Source organism: Loxodonta africana, chromosome 7 (genome assembly GCF_030014295.1).
Source record: "Loxodonta africana isolate mLoxAfr1 chromosome 7, mLoxAfr1.hap2, whole genome shotgun sequence".
NCBI lineage: Eukaryota > Metazoa > Chordata > Mammalia > Proboscidea > Elephantidae > Loxodonta > Loxodonta africana.
In genome coordinates, this window is record NC_087348.1 from 107513751 (window position 1) to 107540594 (window position 26844).

The 26844-nt window shown below is 37.8% G+C and overlaps 1 protein-coding gene across 1 annotated transcript in view; it reads left to right on the top strand.

The window, feature by feature from the left end:
* Positions 1–14048, top strand: part of TYR (tyrosinase) — a 102939-nt gene extending 88891 nt beyond the window's left edge. The window contains exons 4-5 of the mRNA XM_003418555.4: positions 3609–3790; positions 13503–14048. Of these exons, the coding sequence (XP_003418603.1) occupies positions 3609–3790; positions 13503–13729 (409 nt within the window). The 3' untranslated portion in view covers positions 13730–14048. The remainder of the gene's footprint in view (positions 1–3608; positions 3791–13502) is intronic.
* Positions 14049–26844: the final 12796 nt, after the last annotated feature.

Here is a 26844-nt window from a genome sequence, read left to right on the forward strand (position 1 = left end):
AACCAAAGGGTCAGCAGTTCAAATCCACCAGGCGCTCCTTGGAAACTCTATGGGGCAGTTCTTCTCTGTCCTATAAGGTCGCTATGAGTCGGTATTGACTTGACGGCACTGGGTTTGGTTTTTGGTTTTGGTTATGCTTCTCCAATACTTGACCTATATGAGGTACTCAATAAACATGTTTAATAACGGAAATCCTATAATGAGTATTTAGTATTCATGGACCAGAGACCAGCTAATTCACAAAAATAAAGCCAACTTTGACCACAACCAGTGTTTAATACAGAGATTCTCTAAGAAAATAAAATAGTTTTCATTCATGGAGAAAATAATCTTCACTGCTGTCATCAGGCTTCCTTGCTCTCTTCTTTCAAAATGTTGAAAATGTTTCTTCTAAAAAAATTTTTGAACCATTATCACTTTTCTTTTTAGATAACACTCTTTTAACTATACACTAACCTTTTACCTCTTGGCTTAAGTTTTACTAGTAAATAACAACAGTTTGAGTCCCTGGGTAGTAGAAACAGTTAACATGCTTGGCTACTAACCGAAAAGATGGAGGTTTGAGTCCATCCAGAAACGCCTCAGAAGAAAGATCCAGCACCTACTTCCAAAAAATAGACCACTGAAAGCTCTATGGAGCACAGTTCTACTATGACACACATAGGTCACCATGATTCAGAAACAACTTGACAGCAAGTAATCAACAATAGCTTTCTTATTCAGTACTTCCATAAAAATTATCACGTTGGATTACGCGTTCTGAAACAAGTAGGTCAGATATTATTACACCCATTTTAAGGTGAGGAGGCTGAGTTCCAAGTAGTTCAGTAACTTTCTTATAGTCATTCTATTAAACAGCAGAGCTAGGCCTCAAACTGAGTTCTTTAACTTTCTATTTAGTGTTCTTTCCTCTACCTTATATGGCCTATCAGTGAAAGCCATTCTCTTTGTTAACAACCAGCTATATGTTCTCCTGCAACTTGAGTTTCTACTGCATTCTTAGTACATTCTGGATATTTTCGATCCTTTAATTTTTTATCTTCTGCACCAGTAAGGCCTTTAATTTCATGCAACAGAAACTAACTCTAGTTGATTTAAACACGTAAAGAATTTGCTGAGAGGATATTTGATGGCTCACAGAATCACAGAGAAATTGGTTCAGAAACAGGCAGGAACAAGGAGTGGGGAAGCAGCCAAGACTTCCACCAAAACCATACCATAGAACATAGGATGCCCCTGGTCAGTGGTTACCTCTGTTGCCCCTGAAAACCGTATCTTTTTACAGCAACTGCTATTGCCCATTGTTGTTGTTACATGCCGTTGAGTCAGTTCCGACTCATTGCAACCCTATGCACAACAGAATGAAACACTTCCTGGTCCTACGCCATCCTCAAAATAGTTATGCTTCAGCCCATTGTTGCGGCTGCTGTGTCAATCCACCTCATTGAATGTCTTCCTCTTTTCCCCTGACCCTGTACTTTACCAAGCATGATGTCCTTCTCCAGGGACAGATCCCTCCTGACAACACGTCCAAAGTATGTAAGATGCAGTCTCTCCATCCTTGCTTCTAAGCAGCACTCTGGTTGGTACCTCTTCCAAGACAGATTTGTTTGTTCTTTTGGCAGTCCATAGTATATTCGATATTCTTCAAAGGCGTCAATTCTAGTTCAGTCTTCCTTATACATTGTCTGGCTTTCACATGCATATGATGTGATTGAAAATACCAAGGCTTGGGTCAAGAGCACCTTAGTCTTCAAGGTGATATCTTTCCTTTTCAACACTTTAAGGAGGTCCTTTGCAGCAGATTTGCCCAATGCAATGTGTCCTTTGATTTCTTGACTGCTGCTTCCATGGCTGTTGATTGTGGATCCAAGTAAAATGAAATCTTTGACAACTTCAATCTTTTCTCCATTTATCATGATGTTGCTTACTGGTCCAGTTGCGAGGACTTTTGTCTTCTTTGTGTTGAGGTGTAATCCATACTGGAGGCTGTGGTCCTTGATCTTCATTAGTAAGTGCTTAAAGTCCTCTTCACTTTCAGCAAGCAAGGTTGTATCATTTGCATAATGCACGTTCTTAATGAGTCTTCATCCAGTCCTGATGCCCCGTTCTTCTTCATATAGTCCAGCTTCTCAGATTATTTGCTCAGCATACAGATTGAATAGGTATGGTGAAAGGATACAACTCTGACACACACCTTGCCTGACTTTAAACCAATCAGTATCCCCTTGTTCTGTCTGAACAACTGCCTCTTGATCTATGTAAAAGTTCCTCATGAGCACAATTAAGTGTTCCGGAATTCCCATTCTCTGCAATGTTATCCATAATTCGTTATGATCCACACAGTCCAATGCCTTTGCATAGACAATAAAACACAGGCAAACATCCTGGTACTCTGTGCTTTAAGCCAGGATCCATCTGACATCAGCAGTGATATCCCTGGTTCCCCTTCCTGTTCTGAATCTGGCCTGAATTTCTGGCAGTTCCCTGTCGATATACTGCTGCAGCCGCTTTTGAATGATCTTCAGCAAAATTTTGCTTGCATGTGATATTAATAATAATAATATATATTGTTCTATAATTTCTGCATTCAGTTGGATCATCTTTCTTGGGAATAGGCACAAATATGGATCTCTTCCAGTCAGGTGACCAGGAAGCTTCTTCTTCCATTGCCCATTACTGGAGTGGTTTTCCATTGTTCTGGCTTCTTTGTGACACTTTCCCCTGTTTCAAATTCTTATATGGGTATTTCTGCTTGGCTGAATATTTATCATATCATCATAATCTCCCTTCAGGGAAAGTTGAGAAACCCAGTATTTTTATTTTTGTCTTCTGCCATGACAGGTGTAGGGTCTATGTGGGGGCACAAATAGTTTGCACTCAACCAGTACCCTAAAGGGTGGCAGTTTCAAGCCCTTCCCACAGAGCCATGGGAGACAGGTTCAGTGATCTGTAACGATTACAGCTAATAAGACCCTATAGAGCAATTCTACTCTGTACACATGGGGTCATTATGAATTAGAATCGACTCGATGGCAAGGGATTTTTGTTTTGTTTCGTTTTATCATAAGAGGTGAGCTCTGCCTTCCAAAACTCAATACACATACACTTCACCAAATATAGCACGAGGGTTAAAATAAATGAATTTTCCCCTGCAAAAGAAATGATCAAATACCAGAATTAACTCCAATTCAGTTTTTGTGTTTTCTTTCTCTGGGTTGAATTTTTTGGGACAAGAAACATATTTAACTATCACTCAACCAGTAATTACTCTTGTTCTGCTGAATTCTGAAGAATCTAAACTTATCAGGTAAGTTTCACTCATCTCTCAAGAAATTCCTTTTTCAAAGTTGTCCTGTAATATTTCCTTCAATTGAGTGAGTTTCTTCAGGGTCTGACAGCATGAATTAGTGCTTTACACAATATTTTCAAAGTGTGAAGAGTATATTTACCATCTTTCCATGTCTTAAGGACTTTAAGATATGCCTTGTTATTTTTTTTTTGTTATTAAAATTTTTTTTTTTTTTTTATTATTTAACATTAAGAATTTCTAATATTTCTTTTATAAACAATTTATTTCTGGATCTGCATAACCCTTTCTTCTGTAGTATTTTTGAACAGTGGCTCCGAAGATACCATCCTCTTCAAGAAGTTTATCCAGAAGCTAATGCACCCATTGGACATAACCGGGAATCCTACATGGTTCCTTTTATACCTCTCTACAGAAATGGTGATTTCTTTATTTCATCCAGAGAGCTCGGCTATGACTATAGCTACCTACGGGATTCAGGTACAGTTCAATTTCTTTCAGATAAATTGCTGAATCTAGTGTGACAAATTTAAAAGAGTACAAAATCTTGTGTTTCTACAATGTTATCCCAAACCTTTTAAATCCAAATTAGTATTTCACAGGCCTCTCTATTCCAAGTTTCAAACGTTACCTGGTATGGAGTAAAACCACTGAGTCAATTTGAGTGCAAGTAAGGTGCATTAAGAAAGGCAGTAAACTTTAATATAGATGAAGCCTGATAGAAAAATTCTATTCCTCTCAAGAACTAGTTCATTTTTAGGTATGAATTTAAAAACATTTTTCAAGTCTCCTACCATGCTAGGTATTTTTCTAGGTGATTTTATTTTTTCTTTCTACATACATTTGTTGAATGACTATTTTGAATAAGGCATTGTGTTAGAAACTATGGACACGTGATAATCAGCATAATCTCTGTGATTATGGAGCTTACATCCTAATGGAACAAAGAAACCTTAAACAATTACTTACATAATTACTCATTTTTCTATAGACATGCCTACCTCTAAGGGTCAACGAGGTAACATTTCAGAGGACATCAGTATGACAGGCAGAATTAACTAGTTGAAAAGGAAAGATACCAGTTAACCAGTTGCCACTGAGAAGGCTCTGACTCATGGCGACCCTGTTTGTGTCAGAGCAGAACTGTGCTCCAGAGGGTTTTCAATAGCATATTTTTGGGAAGTAGATTACCAGGCCTTTCTTCCGAGGAGCCTCTGGGTGGACCCAAACCTCCAAACTTTCAGTTAGCAGCCAAGCATTTTAAGAATGCATATTTCAGAAGAAACAGCAGGTGCCAATATGGCAAGAAGAATGGGAGGCTGAGGCTAGACCCTACAAAGCTTTGATTATGGATTTTGGTCATATTGTTAGAACAGTGGAAGCCAATGATGAGTTTTAAACAGATAGATAGTGGCCAAGTTTGAGTTTTCAAAAGACTGTTGTTGCCGTAGTGTGTAGAAAGTTTTGTAGTGGTTGCAAAGCAGATGCAGGAAGGTCGGTGAAAACACCATTGCAAGAGCTGAGGAGAGAGGTGAATGTGGTTTGGATCGCGGTGTTGGTGGTAGTCAGTGATGTCGGGAAGCATGGAAAATTTTATAGTATTTTGAAGGTAAAATTTACAGAATTTGCAAATGACTTGTATATTGATGAGGAAGAATGCTGTTAGGGATTACCTCTAACCTGTTTTGCCTGTGTGACTGGGGGATGGTGGTTCTGTTCACTGAGAGAGGGGCAAGAGGAGCAGGGATAGACATGGAGGGATGACCACGGTTCTACATGGTATATGGAGAGACTGGGTGATAGGAGGCACCAGGATGAAGACATCCGTGGGCAGCCGGGTATAGAAGTCTGAAATTCAGAGAAGAGCTCCAGCCTGGAGATACTAATGTTAAAGACATCAGCATATAAATTGTTATCTTAATCGTCACACAACCGTGTGAGGTAGTAATTTTTATTCTATTTTACATATTAAGTAAACTGAGAGTCAGAAAGGTAAGCGACTAATTCAAAGTCACAAAGCTTGTAAGTGGCAAATACAGAATCCGACGAATTCTCTCTCTACTACTCCACAGAAGAGAGGATTCCTTTTAGCCCTTATATTCTTTCTGCAAATTGTTCCCTCCCTAGCAACCAAATGGTGTGTTTTACTAAAAAGATGACAAAAACCATTACATGAGAGTAGGGTCAGAGAAGGCCTGAAGGTTCTTATTTCTAATTAAAAGAAATGAACTTTATTTGAAATGTTTAATCTGTCTACAGTAATTTTTATCCAGCTGTGAATTTGCAAAGTTAAATTTAGAGAGATATGACTTCCAAATAAGCCACAACAAATATTATTTTCTATTCTTTGAATTGTTCTATATTTTTGCTTCTGTTTTACTTTCAAGGAGTTTAAAATTTGTTTGTATTCCTTGCTAAACTTTTGGCTTACTAAAAAAAAAAAAAAATGCTTTAAAATTTCTTGATATAATTTAGTTCAAGTGGTTCATTATTCATCATTTAGTTGTTCATGTTTATAACTAAAGTGTTTTCACGGCAGTGGGTGGGTTTTCTGTAAAAAAAAAAAAGCTTCTGCTGTCTGACATTTGTCAAACATTTTCTCTTATAATTTAATCAGCTGATGTTTTGAAAAAACGAGTAGGTTATTTTGTTGCATGCATAACTGATTAAAAGGCGGGACCAAAAAGCTCTGATAAAGAGGGTCTGTGCCTTCCTGCTTTCTGTATGGTACTTTCTCTGTTGAGAGCATCCTTCTTTCTATTAAAAAGACCTGAAATTTGAATTAAAAAATGAGAGAGGAGACCATGGGCACAGTTACTAGAGTGTTTCGTTCTGCAGATGGGATTTGCTGAGTGTTCTGTCATTTATGGATTTGTTCACTAGCTGCTGCCCTGGCTATGTAAGACACCTGTGTGCGTGCAGTTCCTTCTGCCTGAGACGGTTTGCCATCAACTTCACACCCGCAAGTTCTAACTTGTTCTTCTATTCAGTGGAATAATCTTCTGGGATGCCTTCCCTGACTCCCTTGGCAGACTTAAGAGGTCCTTTCCCCATGATTCCATTGTATCTTTTACATATTTTTGTTAGGACAACATTATTATAGAAATAATCTGTTTTCCAGTCTACATTCTTTTCCAGTTATTATTTCTTTCAGGGAAGGGACTTTGTCTTGTTTATCTTTTCATCTTCAATGCCTAGACCACCGGCTGGCCTGTTGTGTGTCTCAGCTAATATATACATATATATATATATATATTTTTTTTTTTTTTGATGAGTGAATGCATGAATAGAACAAAAGATAAAACAAATGATACAGCACAATGCCTACTCTCAAGCACTTGTGATTGAGCCATAAAAATAAGACATGCAACAAATAATTATGGGATCCCTGGGTGATGCAAACGAAGCAGTCAGATGCCAACTGAAAGGCTGGAGGTTCAAAATCTACCCAGAGATGTCTCAGAAGAAAGGCTTGATGATCTGCTTCCAAAAATACAGCCACTGAAAATCCACTGCAGCATCGTTCTACTCTGACACAGAGGAAGTCACCATGAGTTAGAATCAACTCAACAGCAACTGGCAACAAATAATGATGATAAAAAAATGATGATACATGGGCAAATGTGCCAAATGTCACAGGAAGCAAAGAAAGAAATTGAGAATCCAGAAGAGGGAGCTGAGCCAATGATCAAAGCCAGTTTGAGAGAGAAACTTTTTTGTTGAAAGCTGGTTGATAGATCAATGAAATAATTACGGGAATAACAAGTTGCTTACTATGTACTAGACATTCTGCCAAGGCTATACATATATTACCCAGTTTAATCATTACTGGCAAAGCTTCAAAGTTGCAAATATCTAATTCATTAAATTTGGGCAATGATCCTTAACTACCTCACGTGTCTATCGTGTGGGTAATAAGGCATGCGATGCACTTTGGAAATGACAAAGGCAAGCAGAAGATTATATGAATATTCCCTAGACAGTGAGCAACAAGGGAAATGGCACTTTATGTAGGTGCAGATAACAGGAAAAAAATGATGACATTAAGGAAGAATAAAAAGCTGTATTTTGGTGTTCAAAAGCAGACAGTTGAGAAAAAAGCGCTTGAATTTTGATATGAAGGCATTGAGAAATACACACAGATTTCAAAGAAAACAGTCCTTTGGCAAAAGCAAAAATCAAGACCATTTGGAATGGGTTGCTTAGTTGGTTAAGCTTGTGGCTACTAACCGAAAGGTTGGTGGTTTGAACCCACCTAGAAGTGCCTCAGAAGAAAGGCCTGGTGATCTGCTTCCAAAAAGTCACAGCCAGAAGCACAGTTCTGCTCTGCACATGTGGCCACCAGGAGCTGGGACCTGCTCTGCACGTGTGGTCACAATGAGCTGGAACTGACGTGACAGCAACTGTTTTTTTTTTTTTTTCTTCCTCTTTTCTTTTTAAATGAACTGAAGCAGAGAAATAATGAAAGACTGGAGAACAGAAAGAGATGTAGAAGTGGTATTGAAAAATTGTGAAAGCACTTGAGCCTGAGCTGGGCCTCAAACAGTAAAGGAAATAATATTTATTAAGCAACCTATATGTGGCCTGCACTCTGCTAGGTACTATAAATATATTACAGATTGAAGCCAACAGCGAAGCATTTGTAGTCTCATTTTCAAAATAATTTTAAAATTACTACAAGTTTTATGTATGATGGAAATAATTTTTCACACTCTTTTGATTTCCTTTTTATTTTAGCTTTGCTAGATTTCATTTTTTGGATTTAAATTAATGTTATTCAAAGCTGTAGGTCTTTTTCATTATATTTTATAATGTTAATCCTTTGGAATTATTGCCCCTTCCTGGTTCAAAGAAACATTGTATTGTAGTATTGTTCAAAATCATGCTTAATAGAGTCTAAGAGTTTTAGAGGTGTTTTAGTGACGACTGGCAAAAAGACAGTGCCAGGGACAGGGGAAGAAACAATAGCAGGAAAAATGGACAAGCCCTACTGCCCCTGCTTACGCCAAGGAGGCGTCACTTTTGTCTTCTTTGAATATCAGGCATTGATATAAAATTAGTTTTTAACAGATTCTCCTGATTAAAAATAATCGAACAATTTTGCTTTTATTCTTCTGAATAATGGTGAATGGTGCAACTCTTTTAAATTTTACTTCATGTTGCTACCCATTCTTCCCAGGATAGTTTGTTGTGTTTGCTAGATGCCATCCAGTCAGTTCAGATTCATAACAACTCTATGTACAACAGAACGCAATACTGCTGGGTCCTGCGCCATCTTCACAGTCACTGCTATGCTTGAGCCCATTGTTGCACCCACTGTGTCAATCCACCTTGTTGAGGGTCTTCCTCTTTTTCATTGACCCTCTACCTTAACACGCATGATGTCTTTCTTTAGGGACTGGTCTCTCCTGATAACATGTCCAAATTACACAAGACAAAGCCTCGCCATCCTCATCTCTAAGGAGCATTCTGGCTGTACTCCTTCCAAGACAGATTTGTTCGCTCTTCTGGCAATCCATGGTATATTCAATACGCTTCACCAATATCATAATTCAAAGGCATCAATTCTTCTTTGGTCTTCCTTATTCAAGATAGTTTACTAAGAAAATATTCTTTATTTCCTTGGTTTCTGGACCTCATTTCTATTCCATATTAAATTTACATATAATGGTAATTCCAGAGCACCTTATGGTATTTATTCTACATTTCTCTGCTGTTGTTGTTCTTGTTGTTAGGTGTCATCGAGTCGGTTCTGACTCATAGCGACCCCATGTACAACAGAACTAAACGCTGCCCAGTCCTGTGCCATTCTCATGACCATTGTTATGCTTGAGCCCGCTGTTGCAGCCACTGTGTCAGTCCATCTCGTTGAGAGTCTTCTTATGTTTCTCTGCAGTAAGGAGATAGTTAACTTTTACAAGATAATTAGGACTTCTGAAGTACAAACGACAGAAACTTCGTAGGAATGAGATTAGATAAAAAGGAAATTTGTTGGCTTACAAAATCTATGGAAAGGATGAATATTCAAACTGTGGAAAGACTAAGATACGACTGAGCCTTAGGAACAGCAGGAGCCAGGGAACTAAAGGCACTAAAGACTCCCTTTCTCTAGCTCTTGTCTCATTCTATTTCTGTACTCAGCTACTGAGTCTGCTCACTTTCAAATCCAGCACAGTAAATTTTAAATAATGATTCTGATTAGCCCATCACATGTCAGGAGCCAAAAAAAAACTATTGCCATCGAGTTGATTCCGACTCACAGCAACCCTATAAGACAAAGTAGAACTGCCCCATTAAGGTTTTCAAGGAGTAGCTGGTGGATTCGAACTGCAGACCTTTTGATTAGCAGCTGAATGTTTAACCACTGAGCCACTAGCGCTCCGTCAGAGCCCACACATGTACTAATCAATTATACCCTAGGAACAGGGTCATGAAAGAATATTACAGTTCCTGCATCAGTGGGGTGGGGAGGTAGGGATGGGGACATATGTTAACTAAGACACAGGTTCAAATTTCCTTGACTTAAGTTAGAAGTTTGTTTATTGTTCAAATTGCTCATGGCAGTTGAGGAGATAAAACTTGCTCAAATAGCAGCCTGGGTATGGTATGTAATCAAATATCAGCTCCAAAATTTCAGAGACCAGAGCTGCTCAATACTTGTAGCTCCACAATCCCTAGGGTTTGCCCTGGACCACATGGTCTGTGATGGCACAGGGATACTGTATCTACATTGTAAGTAGCATAAGGAAAAAAAAAAGAAGGGAAAAGACATACTCTTTTTTTTTCTTTAAAATTAAACTTTTTTATTTGAGATGGTAGCTCTCAAAATTCTAGATCATCATGCAATTGTAAGAAACAATACAGAGATCCCATATGCCCTTTACCCAGCTTATCCCAACAGTAGCAATTTTCAAAACTGTAGTACGATATCGTGACCAGGATATTGACATTGATAACAGCCAAGATACAGAACATGTTTCCCTTTTATAGCCACACCCACCTCTCTTGAATACCACCCCTCCTTCCTCAACCTCAAGCAACCACTAATCTGTTCTCCATTCCTAAAATTTTGTCATTCCAAGAATGGTATGTGCCTTTTTTCACTTGGCATAATTCTTTGGAGATTCATTAAAGTTGTGTGTATCAATAGTTAGTTCTTTTTTATTTCTGAGTAGTATTTCACGATACAGATGTACAACAGTTTCTTTAACCATTCACCCATTGAAGGCCATGTGAGTAATTTCCATTTCTTGACTATCAGGAATGAAGCTGCTCTGACTATTTGTACAAGTTTTTGTGTGAACGTAAATTCGCCTTTCTACTTGATAAATGCCTAGGAGTGCAATTGCTGGGCTTTATGGGTTTTTTTTTTATGGTAATTGCACATTTAAGTTTTTTAAAGAAACTGCCAAACTGTGTTGCAGAACAACTGTATAATTTTATAGTCCCACCAGCAATATGTAAGCAATCCAGTTTCTCTGCTTTCTCACCAGCATTGGTGGTGTTCCTATTCTGATCTGTGTACAGTGATATCTCATTGTGCTTTCAATGTGCATTTCCCTCGTGGCTAATGATGTTGAACATCTTTTCATGTGCTTATTTACTGTCCGTAATCCTCATCAGTGAGTTGTCTGTTCATGTCTTTTGTATATTTCTCTAATTGGATTTTATTTTTTTACTACTGAGTTTTGAAAGTTCTTTACTTATTTTAGATGCTAGTCATTTGCTAGATAACGATTTGCAGATATTTTCTCCCACTTATAGTTTGCCTTTTCATCATCTTAATGGGGTCTTTAACACAACAAAAGCCTCTAATTTCGATGAAGTCCAATTTATCCATTTTTTCCTTTTATGGGTTATGGTTTTGGTGTTGTCCAAGAACTTTTGGCCTGTCCCTAGATCCTAAGGACTTTCCTTTTTTTGTTGTTGTTGTTCTAAAATTTTTATAGTTTTACATTATACATTAAAGTTTGTGGTGCAATATAAGTTAACTTTTTGCATAATGTCTGATGTTTAGGTTGATTTTTACTATTTTGCCTATGGAAATCCAGTTGTTCGAGTACAATTTATTGAAAGGGCAATTTCACCTACAATGAATTGATTTTGCACCTTTGTCAAAAATCATTTCGGCATATTTTTGTGGGTCTATTTCTGTGTTTGCTATTCTGTCCTATTGGTTTACGTGTCTATTCTTCCACACCATCTGGATTATTATGTAACCATAACCATTGCAATGAGTTGATTTCAATTCATAGTGACCCTATAGGACAGAGTAGAACTGCCCCATGGAGTTTCCAAGTAGTGGCTGACAGATTCGAACTTCCGCCCTTTTGGTTAGCAGCAGATCTCTTAACCACTGCACCACCAGGAATCTTAAATCAGGTAGACTGATTCTTCTGGGCTTTTGAAAGGAATTGCCTTAAACTTGTATATCAATATGGGAAGAACTGACATCTTAACTGACATCCATGAACACAGAATGTTTCTCCATTTATTTAAATCTTCTTTGATTTCTTGCATTAGAGTTGTGTAAGTTTTAAGCATGCAAGTCCCATACATGCTTTGTTTTTTTACACCAAAAAAAAAATTTTTGTGCAATTGTCAATAGTAATTGTATTTTAATTTTTACTGCCCACATATTCGCCACCAGTATATAGAAATATATTTGATTTTTGAGTTTGCCTTCTACCCTGTAACCTTACAGACTTTTATTAGTACTAGGAGGGTTTCTTTTTGTAAGTTACTTGTGATTTTTCTATATAAATGATCGTATCATTTGCAAATAGGGACCGTTTTGTTTTTTCCATTCTGATCTGTATGGCTTTTCTTTATTAATTTGTTGCACTGGCTAGGACTTCTAATTCAAAAACAAATACGAGTGATGAGAGGAAACAGCCTGACACAGCCCAAAAGTTACACATATTACTTCTACTCAAGACTTAGTCATATAGCCATAATTTCCTGCAAGGTAGGCCCAAGATGCACTCTTCTTTCCATTTGTATCAAAAATTGCTCTTTTGTAGACCATTTTCTGTAAATAAATTGCTCTTTTATATAGCTGCTATAAATAAATTGCTCTTTTATAGAGAATCTATCTGTTCATATTGAACAAAGGTTAAGTGAAGACTTTTTGATTTACTCAAATCTTATAGAGTTCCCTAAATGATTCTATAATTATAGTATTGTCTTAATTAACTCAAAACTTGTATTTCCTAAATAGGTTCTAGATTGTATACATTGAAATGTTAAACTTCTCTCTAATTTAACTGCTCAAACTAAAACCCATTGCTGTTGAGTAGATTCCAACTCATAGCAATGCTGTAGGACAGAACAGAACTGCCCACGGAGTTTCCAAGACTGTAATCTTTATGGAAGTTGATTGCCACATCTTTCTCCTACAAAGTGGGTGGTGGGTTTGAACTGCAGATCTTTCTCTTAGCAGCTGAGTGTATAACCACTGAACCACCAGGGCCAGAAGGTACATTATGTCCGTAGTGCATGTTTCAGATTATCGAAGCTAGGTGAGTTCAGAGATAGAAAGGTTCTTATGGGCAGTGGTAGTCAGGGTTATTGTATCTTCCCAATGGCATCTTCATAGGCAATTTGAAGCTTTACAAACAATCAGAATGTTAAAAATTATTACTTGCTCAGAATTAGTTAAAAATATTATTGGTTGAAATCTGTTATATGGGGATTTTAAATTGTGACCTCTACGAATACAGAAACCATTCTAACGTCCTGGGGGTTCTTGGAAGCATCCTAAGATTTCAGAGCATTTACCAGTATTTCAGTGCATTCATGCTTGTTAAATAATTGAAGACTGGATTACTGAATGGTCCTATAGATGATCAGATTTTTATAAGATCTGCAGAAAGAACTGTGAATATAATAATTCATATTTAATTCAGTGCATACTATATACAAGCAGTGATAACTACAGGTATTAACTGTAAACTTGAACACATTGCAACAAGGTGGTATTGTTTTCCTGTTTTGCTGAAGAAGAAACTGAACGTTATGGGTATTAAGGTGTGATTTTCCCAAGATCTTACAGCTAGTAAAGAGCAAAGCTGGCATTGAAACCCAGCTGTCTGACTCCAAACTACTATGCAATAATAATAATGATAAAGATTGATGATGCTGCTGAATAACAATGACAAAGTAAAAACATTGAAATGTTTTTCTATTTCAGAACCAGACTCCTTTCAAGACTACATTAAGTCCTACTTGGAACAAGCCAGTCAGATCTGGCAATGGCTCCTTGGGGCGGCTGTGGTAGGGGCTGTCCTCACTGCTGTGCTGGGGAGACTCGCCAGCCTGCTGTGTCGTTGCAGGAGAAAGCAGCTCCCTGAAGAAAAGCAGCCCCTCCTCATGGAAAAAGATGATTATCACAGCTTGTTGTCACAGAGCCATTTATAAAAGGCTCAGGCAATAGAGCAAGGCCATAAAAGTCTGATCTCACTTTAACTCAAAGTGATGTTCAAGTTCATTTTCGAAACTGTAATCTAATACATGGTGGACCTCCACCGCCACCCCCTTTCAGGTAGAACATATTAATGCTTACCTTGCAGTTTTTGCTCAGCCTTCTGACAGTTTCCTCCAGTCCCGTATTTCCAAGAAGATGATGCCATTTGATAGAGTAACTCTTACAAGTATCTGAATTAAACCGCTCTTGTAAAAAATGCTAGAATAATTTTGATTTGTGCCTCCCAATTACTTAATAATATATCTCTTTTTAATTGCCCCCTTTCTTTGGTTTTAATAAAACAATAACAAATCTACACTAGCTGATTCCTTTGAGCTTGGAAAATAGATTTTTATTTTTCTCAAAATGCATACGATTCCCCTTTATTTTACATTCCTTTCCAAAATGTGTTGTGGACCTCAAATAGAAGAGAGCTTCCAGCTCTTTCCTGCCACAGCACTGCCTATACTTTTTAAGGTCACTAAGAACAAGGACCTCATCCTTGCAACAAATCTGTCTAAGTGTCCATCTCAAGAGCTATCTATGAAATACGTTGATGATGATAATAATAAGCCTATTAGCAGCTTTCTAAGAATTTTATTTTATTAGAAAATGTTTAAAATGCTATAAAACATTGTGAAAAAAATTTGAGAACAATTATCTGAATACCAGCCTGTCTGCAGATTCAGTAAAAGAACTCATTTCCATTTTCCTTGGCTATTAGGACCTTAAATTAGGATGTCCAGATAACCCCTCTACTTGATTTTTGGGCCCATTTGAGTTTCTAAAAATAGTCCAGTTTATACTACATTTGTATTATATAGCTATGTATAGCATAAAAGACAAGCACCAGTGGGTGGACATTACAAAGAGCCCAATTTGGTCCAGTGAAAGGAAAAACTGTCTAGCACTCAGAACTCGCCAAAGCTGGAATGGACATTCTTGGAAAATAATAAGTGGGCTGCTGGAATTCTTCATATATAGGATTAGATGGCTAATTTCACTTCGATTCTATAGAGAAAATATAATCATTGAGTCTATAATATACTTACTTAAATTGGCTCTAGACTTTTGACAACTCCCTCTCCATTTTAAACAAGATATTTAAAAACTATGTGACTCTGCCATATTGTTTCAGGATGTTTCACCAGATTTAACCCCCACCCTTCGAACCAAAATTGTTTACTCTGCCCTGGTGTCATCAATTTCTGTAGTTCCCTTATGCCTAGCGTGTGCTTGTCTGCTCAGCATTTTCAAGTATCTACTTCATTTTGCCTACTTGACTTACACCTGGACACCATTCTTCATCCTTCAACACCTTATTTTCACCCTCTCTTGGTGCCGTATAGAACTACCCAGTCAAGGCTCCCTGAAATCTGCCTGGGTCTGGCACCCTAAACTTCTACTTCTCTGGGAGGGTAGTTAAGATGAAACTCATTGTTCTTTATGGCAACTGTCAATTCTGACATTCTGTAATTCCTGTAAGGTTAGAATCATGGAGTTCATATGGTTTGCGAATGCATTTAAAAATGAATTGACTAAAGAATCTGACCTTTTAAAAAATCCATTATCTAGATAATACTAGCCTAAAGCCAAGACCACATATTCTTTACATGACTGCGTTTAAGTTAGTCCCAATTTGGATTTCAAAGAAAAGCAAAAATCGTCCTACATTTTTATACATGTTAGTCAAGTGATTCTGGTTAATGTTAACCTAGAATAAATAGACATTTACAATGTATAGATGAAGTAATCTTACTGACTATCAGAAATTAGCAACAGTTAATAAACACGGTTATAGAGCAATATTTATCTTTTAAGTTCTATAATTTGTCAGACTTACCATTTGTTAGCCTGTTACCTAGTGGAGTAAAGGAAGGGAGGTCTGTGGGGCTAGAAGGCAAATACCATATTATTTTATTGGGAAAATCTGCTGCAAAAGACCTCTTTAAAGTTTACAAAGCAAGTATGTCACTTTGATTACTAAGGTGCTCATGACACAAGTCATCGTCTTTTCAGTCTCCTCATATGCATGTAAATACTGGGCAATGAAACAGAAAGACAGAAGAAGAATTGACACTTATGAATTGTGATGTTGGAGAAGAACATTGAATATACTGTGGACTGCCAGAAATACAACCAGAATGTCCCTTAGAAGGGAGGATGATGAGTTTCAGCTTGCTTACTCTGGACATATCATCAGGAAAGAACAATCATTAGAAAAGGACATTGTATTTGGTAAAGTAGAGAGTCAATTTAAATGAGGGAAGCCCTCAACGAGATGGTTTGACACAATATCTCCAACAATGTACTCAAACCTACCAACAATCATGAGGATGGCACAGGCAGGGTAACATTTTGTTGTTATACATAATGTCACTATGACTCAGAGGCCACTCAATGGAGACTAATAACAACAAATCCTCATCTTGGTCCATAAATAGGAAAGAAGATCATAAGCAATGGCATCTAAAAAGCAGATTTAATTTAGTTGGTAATTGGAACTAGTAAAACTGAGAACAAGGAGGAGTCAGAAAAAGAAAACTTGGACAATGGTTTGCAGAAGATTCTGGGGAAGGAAGTATAGTGTATAATTTCTAGTCTGGTCTCAGAACATACTTCTGTGTTTAGTTCATCTAAAGGAGGCACTGGACACTGCAAAGCAATTATATATGGATCCCTTAGCTAAATTTGATATTTGAGGCAAGTTTTTAGTATAGAGTGGTCCTTGAAATTATTTTTTCATACAATTTTAAATAGAAGTCCACTGAAGAAATGTTGATTGTTACTCGTAGAGATTTGTCTTGTTACTGGCAGAAATTTTTCTAAAGTCAGTTTTTGTTTGTTTGTTTTGTTTTTTAATTACAAGGCAATTCCCTCCTTTGTCAGTGCAACTCAACATGGAGAGCTCTTTTGTTTCTCTAGAGGCTCAACGTATCTGCTTGTGTTGCAGCAACATCTGTGATAAAACCACCGCCATATTGACTCCAGTTTTCTCAGTAAGGCCCTGAAATTATGTGGTTGACATTTCAAGATACCTGGCAGTTTCATTAAATTCTAATCAGCATTATATTCTGTGGGTTTGTTTTATGGTGTGGCTTTTATAAATTCTTTCATTTTCTGCTCTGATCTTTCTCCATTGCTACATTATAAGTCACATTCTTTTACAGAGAGAAATAAGCAGCTGCCATTCCTCTTGTTCCTCTTTGTGTTTTGTAAAAAAAAAAAAAAAAAAGTATTTTTAGTACCCAACCTTTCCAAAACGTCAAATATGTAATTCTCCGTCTATAGAAACATGTGATGGGTACAAGTCATTTCAACCAGTGTCTCTAGCAGGCTGACAACTGGCACTGATGGTGAATGTTTTTAAATAGTCTTTTCCTTCATTTATATGGGCTTTGATTTGTTGAACAGTTCCTTTGTCATCATGAAAAGGGTCTCATTTGGGCCACCTATTGTGAGGCTTGTGCTATTTTGGAGGACATGTCAGTAGAACAAAGTTTCACTCCCCCTCTGGTTAGGCTCCTTTTGAAAGCTGCTGAAATACAAGGAAAAAGAGTTTAGGGGAAAAAAAAAGAAAAACAAAAACTTTTCATTCAAGTCCACCAGCTGCTCCTTGGAATCTCTATGTGGCAGTTCTACTCTGTTGTATAGGGTCACTATGAGGTGAATTGATGGCAATGAGTTTGCCATAAATTTTTCATTCCTTGTTTTCAAAAGCATTTGCCAGTTTGTACAATGTAGTGAAAATAAAATTGTCTGTACTAACCCCAGAACACCCCACTCCAACATGTGAACAGAAACATAAATAAAATTGGAGAATGGGAAGGGCCTTAAAAACTTTCAACCCATTCCAGCTATCTAAACTATATAAGAATTCTTTTAAGTATTTTCGTATACAGAAAAACCTTCTTAAAACTCTATATAGTCCACGTTTATCTCACGTTTACCTTATTGTTTTATAACTTAACAGCAATGCAAGAAACTATTCTTATAACTTCATGCTAACCTGCCAATTCCTGTGTTTCATAGTCAAAACTATAATACATATACTCTTGTGATTTCTAGTTTCTTATTGGAAAACACATAATGAGCATGTTACAATTTAGTGACTAGTTATGATGGTCCAATAGCTGTACTAAGCACTTCATACATGATCACTCATTTAATCTTCATATTATCGAGATGAGATCATTCATATTTCCAAATGAGGAAACTGTGCCTTAAATAGGATAAGTACCTTGCCCAAGTTTATATGCCCATGCAGCAGCTCATTTTAGCTGGGATTTGAAGCCAACTCTTCCCAGACTGTTCTTAATTATAAATTTCCTATTATGTTATTCAATTATGTTGAAGTGTCATAATTTACCAATTCCTTGCCAATGGACATATAGATTTTATCTGGCTTTTTTTTTTTTTTTTTTTTTTTTACTATGTTTAGTTCTGTAAATGAATATCTTTGTGCATATGGCACCTGATTTTTCTTAAATTATTTTCCAAAGTAGCATCTCTGGGTCAAAGCATATAAATACTTTTATGGTATTTACAGTGGATTACCACAGTGCTTTTGAAATGGGCTGCATGGATGTAAAAAGGCAAAGAGAGACAGTATAAAAATGATCAAAAAGAACCAAGGCAATAAAAAGGTGAAGAATCTAAGAGAAGAAACAAATTGCAATTCTTTTGAGAGAAACTGAAGACCTAACTGCCACTTAAACTATTGCTTCCTTTCATAAATGTATCTTTTTAAAATTATAACATCTTTAATGGCCACTGTGTCTTATTAAAATTAGAAGTAAGAAAATTCAGACTGAAGCCATATTAGGGAAATAATATGCATATAAATTTGTTCCAAAATAAGATATTTTCAGAAATGCGTACATATTGGCTAGACAGAAAGATGTGGGTGCCTCAAACTATCAGAATAATACAGAAATAGAAACAGCAAAACCAGAAACCCCAATAAGGACAAGGGATCAAAATAGAATCAAAGCCAAGTCAAGTTCAGCGACTGGGCTAGACAAGATGTCACGTAACAGCGGGGTAAGAAGGTTGAGAAGGCCATGAAAACCAAGCCCCAAGACAAGTTTGAAGTCTTTCTTTGTACTGCTATTAGAGCAAGTAAAACACTGTCAGAGATTTGGGCAGTCTTTCTTACCAGACTATGTCATTTTTAAACCCTCTTGTCAGAGTGATTGAAGAGAATAGATATGTTTGTGCATGTGTGTGTTTGCAAAAACAGAGAGAACGCAGAAAGACAGTAAATGTTTTTTAATCCCCTCCCTAATATCTAAGAGAACATGGTTGCTGATTTTGTTCATTTTCTATCATTACTGTAATAAAAACTTATTACTGTAATAAAAAAAAAAAAAGTGCCATAGCTTACCACAAATTTAGTGGCTTATTACCTTACAGATCTGTAGACCAGAAGTCTGACATGAGTCTCACTGGGCTAAAATCAAGGTGCTGGTAGGGCTGAGTTCTTTTCTGGAAGCTATAGTGGAGAATCCCTTTTCTTCCATTTTCCAGTTTCTACAGGCAGTCTTCTCTTTTGGTTTTCTATCTCCAGGTCTTTTCACAAGTCATCATAATACTTTACTTTGTCTTCTTGAGCCACCCTTTGAAATCTCTGTTCAGCTCTTGCACTTCATCATTTTTATCTTTTGCTTTACCTACTTGACGTTCAAGAGCAAGTTTCAGAGTCTCTTCTGACAACCATTTAGGTCTTTTCTTTCTCTCCTGTCTTTTTAATGATCTCTTGCTTTTTTCATGTATGATGTCCTTGATGTCATTCCACAATTTGCCTGGTCTTCAGTCATTGGTGCCCAACATGACAAATCTACTCTTGAGATGGTCTCTAAATTCAGGGGGGATATACCTAAAGTTGCACTTTGGCTCTCGTGGACTTGTTCTAATTTTCTTCAGTTTTAACTTGAACTTGCATATAAGTAATTGATTGTCTGATCCGCTGTCAGCCCCTGGCCTTGTTCTGACTAATGATATTGAGCTTTTCTATCGTCTCTTTCCACAGATGTACTCGATTTCATTCCCGTGTATTCCATCTGGCGAGGTCCATGTGTATAGTCACTGTTTATGCTGGTCAAAAAAGGCATTTGCAATGAAGAAGTCATTGGTCTTGCAAAATTCAATCATGCGATCGCCAGCATCGTTTTCTATTACCAAGGCCATATTTTCAAACTACTGATCCTTCTCCTTTGTTTCCAACTTTCACATCCCAATCACCAGTAATTATCAGTGCATCCTAATTGCATGTTCGATCAAATTCAGACCGCAGAAGCTGGTAACAATCTTCAGTTTCTTCATCTTTGGCCTTAGTGGTTCGTGTGTAAATTTGAATAATAGTCATATTAACCAGTTTTCCTTGTAGGTGTATGGATATTACCCTATCACTGACAACATTGTACTTCAGGATAGATCTTCAAATGTTCTTTTTGACAATGAATGCAATGCCATCCCTCTTCAAGTCATCATTTCCAGCACAGTAGACCATATGATTGTCTGGTTCAAATGGCTAACATCAGTCCATTTCAGCTCACTAATGCCTAGGATATCAATCTTTATGCATTCCATTTCATTTTTGACAATTTCCAGTTTTCTGAGATTCATACTTAGTACATTCCAAGGTTCCAATTATTAATGAATATTTGTAGCTGTTTCTTCTCATTTTGAGTTGTGCCACATCAGCAAATGAAAGTCCTGAAGGCTTGACTCCATCTATGTCATTAAGATCAACTCTACTTTTAGGAGGCAGTTCTTCCTCAGTCATATTTTGAGTGCCTTCCAACTTGAGGAGCTCATCTTCTGGCACTATATCAGACAATGTTCCACTGCTATTCATAAGGTGTTCATTGGCTAATTCTTTTTAGAAGCAGGCCGCCAGGTCCTTCTTCCTAGTCTGTCTTAGTCTGGAAGCTCAGCTGAAACCTGTCTGCCATGGGTGACCCTGCTGGAATTTGAATAGTAGTGGCATAGCTTCAGGCATCACAACAATACACAAGCCCCCACAGTATGACAAACTGGTAGACATGGCTCAAGAAGACAAAGTATTATGATGACATGTGCAAAGACCTGGAGACAGAAAACCAAAAGGAAAGAACACACTCAACATTTCTCAAGCTGAAAAAACTGAAGAAAAAATTCAACTTCGAGTTGCAATATTGAAGGATTCTACAGGGAAAATATCAAACAATGCAGGAAGCATAAAAAAAAGATGGAAGGGATACACAGAATCACTATGCAAAAAGAACTGGTCAGTGTCCAAACATTTCTGGAGGTAGCATATGATCAGGAACTCATCGTACGGAAGGGAGAAATCCAAGCTTCACTGAAGGCACTGACAAAAAACAAGGCTCCAGAAATTGACAGAATACCAATTGAGATGTTTCAACAAACAGATGCAGTGCTGGAAGTCCTCACTTGTCTATGCCAAGACATTTGGAAGACAGCTACCTGGCCAACGAACTGGAAAAAAAAAATATTTATTTATTTATGCCTATCCCTAAGAAAGGTGATCCAACCAAATGTGAAAATTATCTAACAATATCATTAATATCACATGCAAGCAAAATTTTGCTGAAGATCATTCAAAAGCAGCTGCAGCAGTATATTGACAGGGATATACTATATAGAGAAGAGGACATGGAACCAGGGATATCATTGCTAATGTGAGATGGATCCTGGCTGAAAGCAGAGAATACCAGAAAAGATGTTTACCTGTGTTTTATTGACTATGCTAAGGCATTTGACTGTGTGGATCATAACAAAGTATGGATAACATTGCAGAGAATGGGAATTCTGAAACACTTAATTGTTCTCATGAGGAATCTGTACATGAATCAAGAGGCAGTCATTCAAACAAAACAAGGGGATACTGTGTGGTTTAAAGTCAGGAAAGGTGTGCTCCAGAGTTGTATCCTTTCACCATACCTATTGAATCTGTCTGCTGAACAAATAATCCAAAAGCTGGACCATATGAGGAAGAACAGGGCATCAGAATTGGAGGGAGACTTATTAGTAACCTGCGTTATGCAGATGACACAGCCTTGCTTGCTGAAAGTAAGGAGAACTTGAAGCACTTACTGATGAAGATCCAAGACTACAGCCTTCAGTATGGATTACACCTCAACATGAAGAAAACAAAAATCCTCACAACTGGACCAATAAGAAACATCATGAAAAATGGAGAAAAGATCAAGGTTTTCATGGCTATTCATTTTACTTAGATCCACAACCAACATCCATGGAAGCACCAGTCCAGAAATCAAAAGACGTATTACATTAGGCAAATCAGCTGCAAGAGCCTCTTTAAAGTGTTAAAAAGCAGAGATGTCACCCTGCGGACTAAGGTGTGCCTTACTGGAGCCATGGTATTTTCAATTGCCTCATGTGCATGTGAAAGCTGGACAACAAATAAGGAAGACCAAAGAAGAATTGACGCCTTTGAATTGTGGCGTTGGTGAATAATATTGAATATACCATGGACTGCCAAAAGAATGAATGAATCTGTCTCTGAAGAAGTACAACCAGAACGTTCCTTTGAAGCAAGATTGGCGAGGCTGCATCTCACATACTTTGGACATGTCAGGAGGGATCAGTCTCTGGAGAAGGACATCGTGTTTGGTAAAGTAGAGGGTCAGCAGAAAAGAGGAAGACCCTCAATGAAATGGATTGACACAGTGGCTGCAACAATGGGCTCAAGCATAACAACAATTGTGAGGATGGCACAGGACCAGACAGTGTTTCGTTCTGTTGTGCACAGGGTCTCTATGAGTCAAAACTGACTCAACAGCACCAAACAACAACAGAGGTAGTCATCCAATCAGAATACGGGGATACTGTGTGGCTTAAAATCAGAAAAGGTGTGCATATGGGTTGTATCCATTCACCATACTTATTCACTCTGTATACTGAGCAGGCTATTAAAGAAGCTGGCTGCTGTGAAGGATATCGCATCAGTATTGGAGGAAGACTCATTAACAACCTGCGTTATGCAGATGACACAACCTTCCTTACTGAAAGTAAAGAGGACTTGAAGCACCTCCTGATGAAGATCAAAGACTACAGTCTTCAGTATGGATGACACCTGAACTTAAATAAAACAAAAATCCTCACCACTGGACCAACAAACAATATCAGGATAAATGGAGAAAATATTGAAGTTGTCAAGGGTTTCGTTTTACTTGGATCCACAATCAACACCCATGGAAGTAGCAGTCAAGAAATCAAACAATGTGTTGCATTAGGCAAATCTGCAGCAAAAGACCTTTCTTTAAAGTGTTAAAAAACAAAGATGTCACTTTGAGGACTAAGGTGCACTTGACCCAAGCCATCGTATTTTCAATTGCCTCATATGCAAATGAAGCTGGACAATGAATAAGAAAGATCAAAGAATTAATGCCTTGGAATTATGACATTGTCAATGAATATTGAATATACCATGGGCTGCCAGAAGAACGAACAAGTCTGTCTTAGAAGAAGTGCAGCCAAAATGCTCATTAGAAGCAAGGATTGTGATAGTTTCTCTCGCTTACTTTGGACATGTTATCAGGAGGAACCAGTCCTGGGAGACATGCTTGGTAAAGTAGAGGGTCAGCAAAAAAGAGGAAGACCGTCAAAGAGATGGATTGACACAGTGGCTGTAACAATGGGCTTAAGTATAGCAATGATTGTGAGGATGGGCATCATTACATTTGTTGTACATGGGGTCACTAGGAGTCAGAACTGACCTGATGGCACCCAACAACAACAACAGAGATTGACTTCATTCCTTGGCTCATGGCTCCCCTCCTCCATTGTCAAAGCATCACTCTGACCATTCTTCCGTAGTCTTCTGACTGATTATAGCTAGGAAAGAGTCTCAGCTTTTAAATATTCATATAACTAAATTGGGCCCACCTGGATAATCCAGGGTCCTACCCCTGGATCAAGGTCCTTAAATTTAAGCACACTGAAAAACTCCTTTTGCCATGTAAAAGGAAGGGGGAGCATTATTCTTCCCACTATACTAATCTAACAACTAACAAGGAAAGTTTGCCAGGTGTTAAATTACCCTTTATGTAAAGTTAACATGGCATAGCTTATGATATTAAGTCAATTTAAAGATACAGAGAAAGTATTTAGCATACATCGGCTATGAAGTCAGATTCCTGGTACAACATCTCATTAACTATATGATCTCGAGCAAGTCATTTTACCTCTATGTGCCTCAGTTTTCCCATCTGTCAAATGCAAATAATAGTAGCACTTTCCTCAACATGTTCTGAAGAGCAAATGCAGAGCATTTACGATAGTGCATAAGTGCTCGATTGTTGTTTTTATTTTATAAATTCTCAGCGAGCAAGTTAACTTAGCATAAACTGTTATAAAAAGAGATGAAAACACAACCATACATTTTGTTACTGCAAATTCATTTTGCATAATCATTAATATTAGTATAATATACTGATCTAATGATATCATGAGAAATATGTGTACACTTTAAGACAGAAAAATTTGATACAAAGAAATGTCAATCATGCCAGTAATAGACTCACAGCTCATAAATAAAGGCTAGCTATCAAACCACCTGTGTATGTGGTGGCACTGGGCTTGAACTAATGAGCATCCTTGCCCAGCTGTCCCTAGAATAGACTTCTCTTTGAGTTGTAGAGTAATGGGTCACCTTTAATGGTTTGTTCGTTCATTCAATGAATGAAGACATATATAGAACACCTGCTCTGTGTTAGCACTGTGTTGGGGATACAAAGATTAATAAGATCTGGTCTCCAATATCACTGAACTCAGAGTATTCTGGGGGAGACATGCCCATAACGAAATCATTGTAATATTATAGTGCTACCATAAAGAAATATTCCAGGTTTTATGGGAGTACTTTGAGGGGTAGAATTAATACTATCAGTAGAGGTATAAAGGATTTCAAAGAGAAGGTGATAACTGGATAGTTAGAAGTACACCAGGTAGATGAGATGGATAATCTCAACAAAAAAATATGAAGTGAGCAAAGGAAAGTGTTAACACTTTAGATTGTCTTTAAGTCCAAAACCAAGAATTGAAGCTCTAGTATTGCTATTAAGTTTTTTTTGTGGATTTAATTCCAGACAAAACATCAGCTTCCAAGATTTCATAAATTACCATAGCATAGGAAGCCTTAAGTGACTACTCTAATCCTGAGTACATGACCAATCACTAAATATTATCAAATCTGCATTCTGAACACAAATAGGCTGTTTCATATGCAAAGAATGTTCCTATGCCTCTTTTCCTTTCAGAAAGCATAGTAGCCAAATCAGGTTGTCCCCCTTTTTCCCCCAAGGGGCTCCACAAACACTTCATCTGGACTAGAGAATACGGCAGCTTTTGAGTTGCAAAGGAGGTCTCTCCCCAGTGGACTTACTGGAGAATCAGGAGAAATAAGAAAACATGTTCCTCAGAGAACCTCTCTCTATAGGAACTGTAAAGAGAAAAAAAAAAGAAGTAGGAAAAAGAACAAGGTTGACTCAAAATATCAACAACCTGTATTTCTCTATTATCAGATGGAAAGAAATTCCTTAGGAAATTGCAGAATAAGCATCACCTGTGTCCCTGGTGGCGCAGCGGCTTAAGAGCTCACCTGCTAACCAAAAGGTCAGCAGTTTGAATCTACCAGTGGTTCCTTGGAAACCCTATGGAGCAGTTCTACTCTGTTCTATATGGTTTCTATGAGTCAGAATCCATTCCATGGCAATGAGTTTGGTTTTTGGTTTGGAATTGCAATGAGTTGGAATGGACTCAATGGCAATGGGTTTGAACTGGGTTTTGGGTGTTACGGATAGAATTGTGTCCCCCGGAAATGTGTGTTAACTTGGCTAGTCCATGATTTCCAGTATTGTGTGATTGTCCACAATTTTGTCATCTGATGTGATTTTCCTGTGGTGTAAATTCTACTACTATGATGCTAAAGAGGTGGCATTAGTGGCAGTTATGTTAATGAGGCAGGACTCAGTCTATAAGATTAGGTTGTGTCTTAAACCAATCTCTTTTGAGATATAAAAGAGAGAAGTGAGCAGAGAGACATGGAGGACCTCATAATACCAAGAAAGCAGCTTCGGGAGCATAGCACATCCTTTGGACCAAGGGTCCCTATGCCTGAAAAGCTCCTAGACGAGGGGAAGATGGATGACAAGGACCTTCCTCCAGAGCTGACAGAGAGAAAACCTTCCCCTGGAGCTGACACCCTGAATTTGGACTTCGGGCCTCCTAGGCTGTGAAAGAATAAAGTCCTGTTTGTTGAAGCCACCCATCTATGGTATTTCTGTTACAGCAACACTAGAGAACTAGGACAATCTGTAATCACCAGTTTCCACCTCCAATGCTCCCTAAACCTGTCCATTTTGAGCCATTTTTGATTACCCAATGCTGTTGAGTTGATTCCAACTCATTGCAACTGTATACACAGAGTAGAACTGTCCCATAGGGTTTCCAAGGCTGTAAGCTTTACACAAGCAGACTGTCACATCTTTCTCCCGCAGAGTGGGGAACCACTGATCTTTTGGTTATCAGCCAAGTGATTAACTACTGTGCCACCAAAAAAAGAAAAAGGAAAAAAGCAAACCCATCGGCATCATGTGGATTCTGATTCATAGCGACCCCATAGGACAGAGTAGAACTGCTCCAAGGGTTTTCAAGGCTGTAATCTTTAAGGAGGAAACCCTGGTGGTGTAGTGGTTAAGAGCTATGTCTGCTAACCAAAAGATTGCAAGTTCACATCCACCAGGCACCCCCTGGAAACCCTATGGGGCAGTTCTACTTTGTCCTATAGGTTTGCTATGAGTCGGAATCGACTCAATTGCAACAGTTAATCTTTATGGAAGCAGACTGCCATATCATTCTCCCATGAAGCTGCTGGTGAGTTCAAACTGCCAACCTTTTGGCTAGCAGCCACGTGCTTAAGGACTGCTCCTTTATTTGTCAATTGCTGCTTAGTTTTTTGGGGCTTTCCTGATTCCCTTGTACCTATAATTTCTGCATCTTCTGGAGTCTTTCCATACTCCCTCTTCAAATGTCTGTGTTC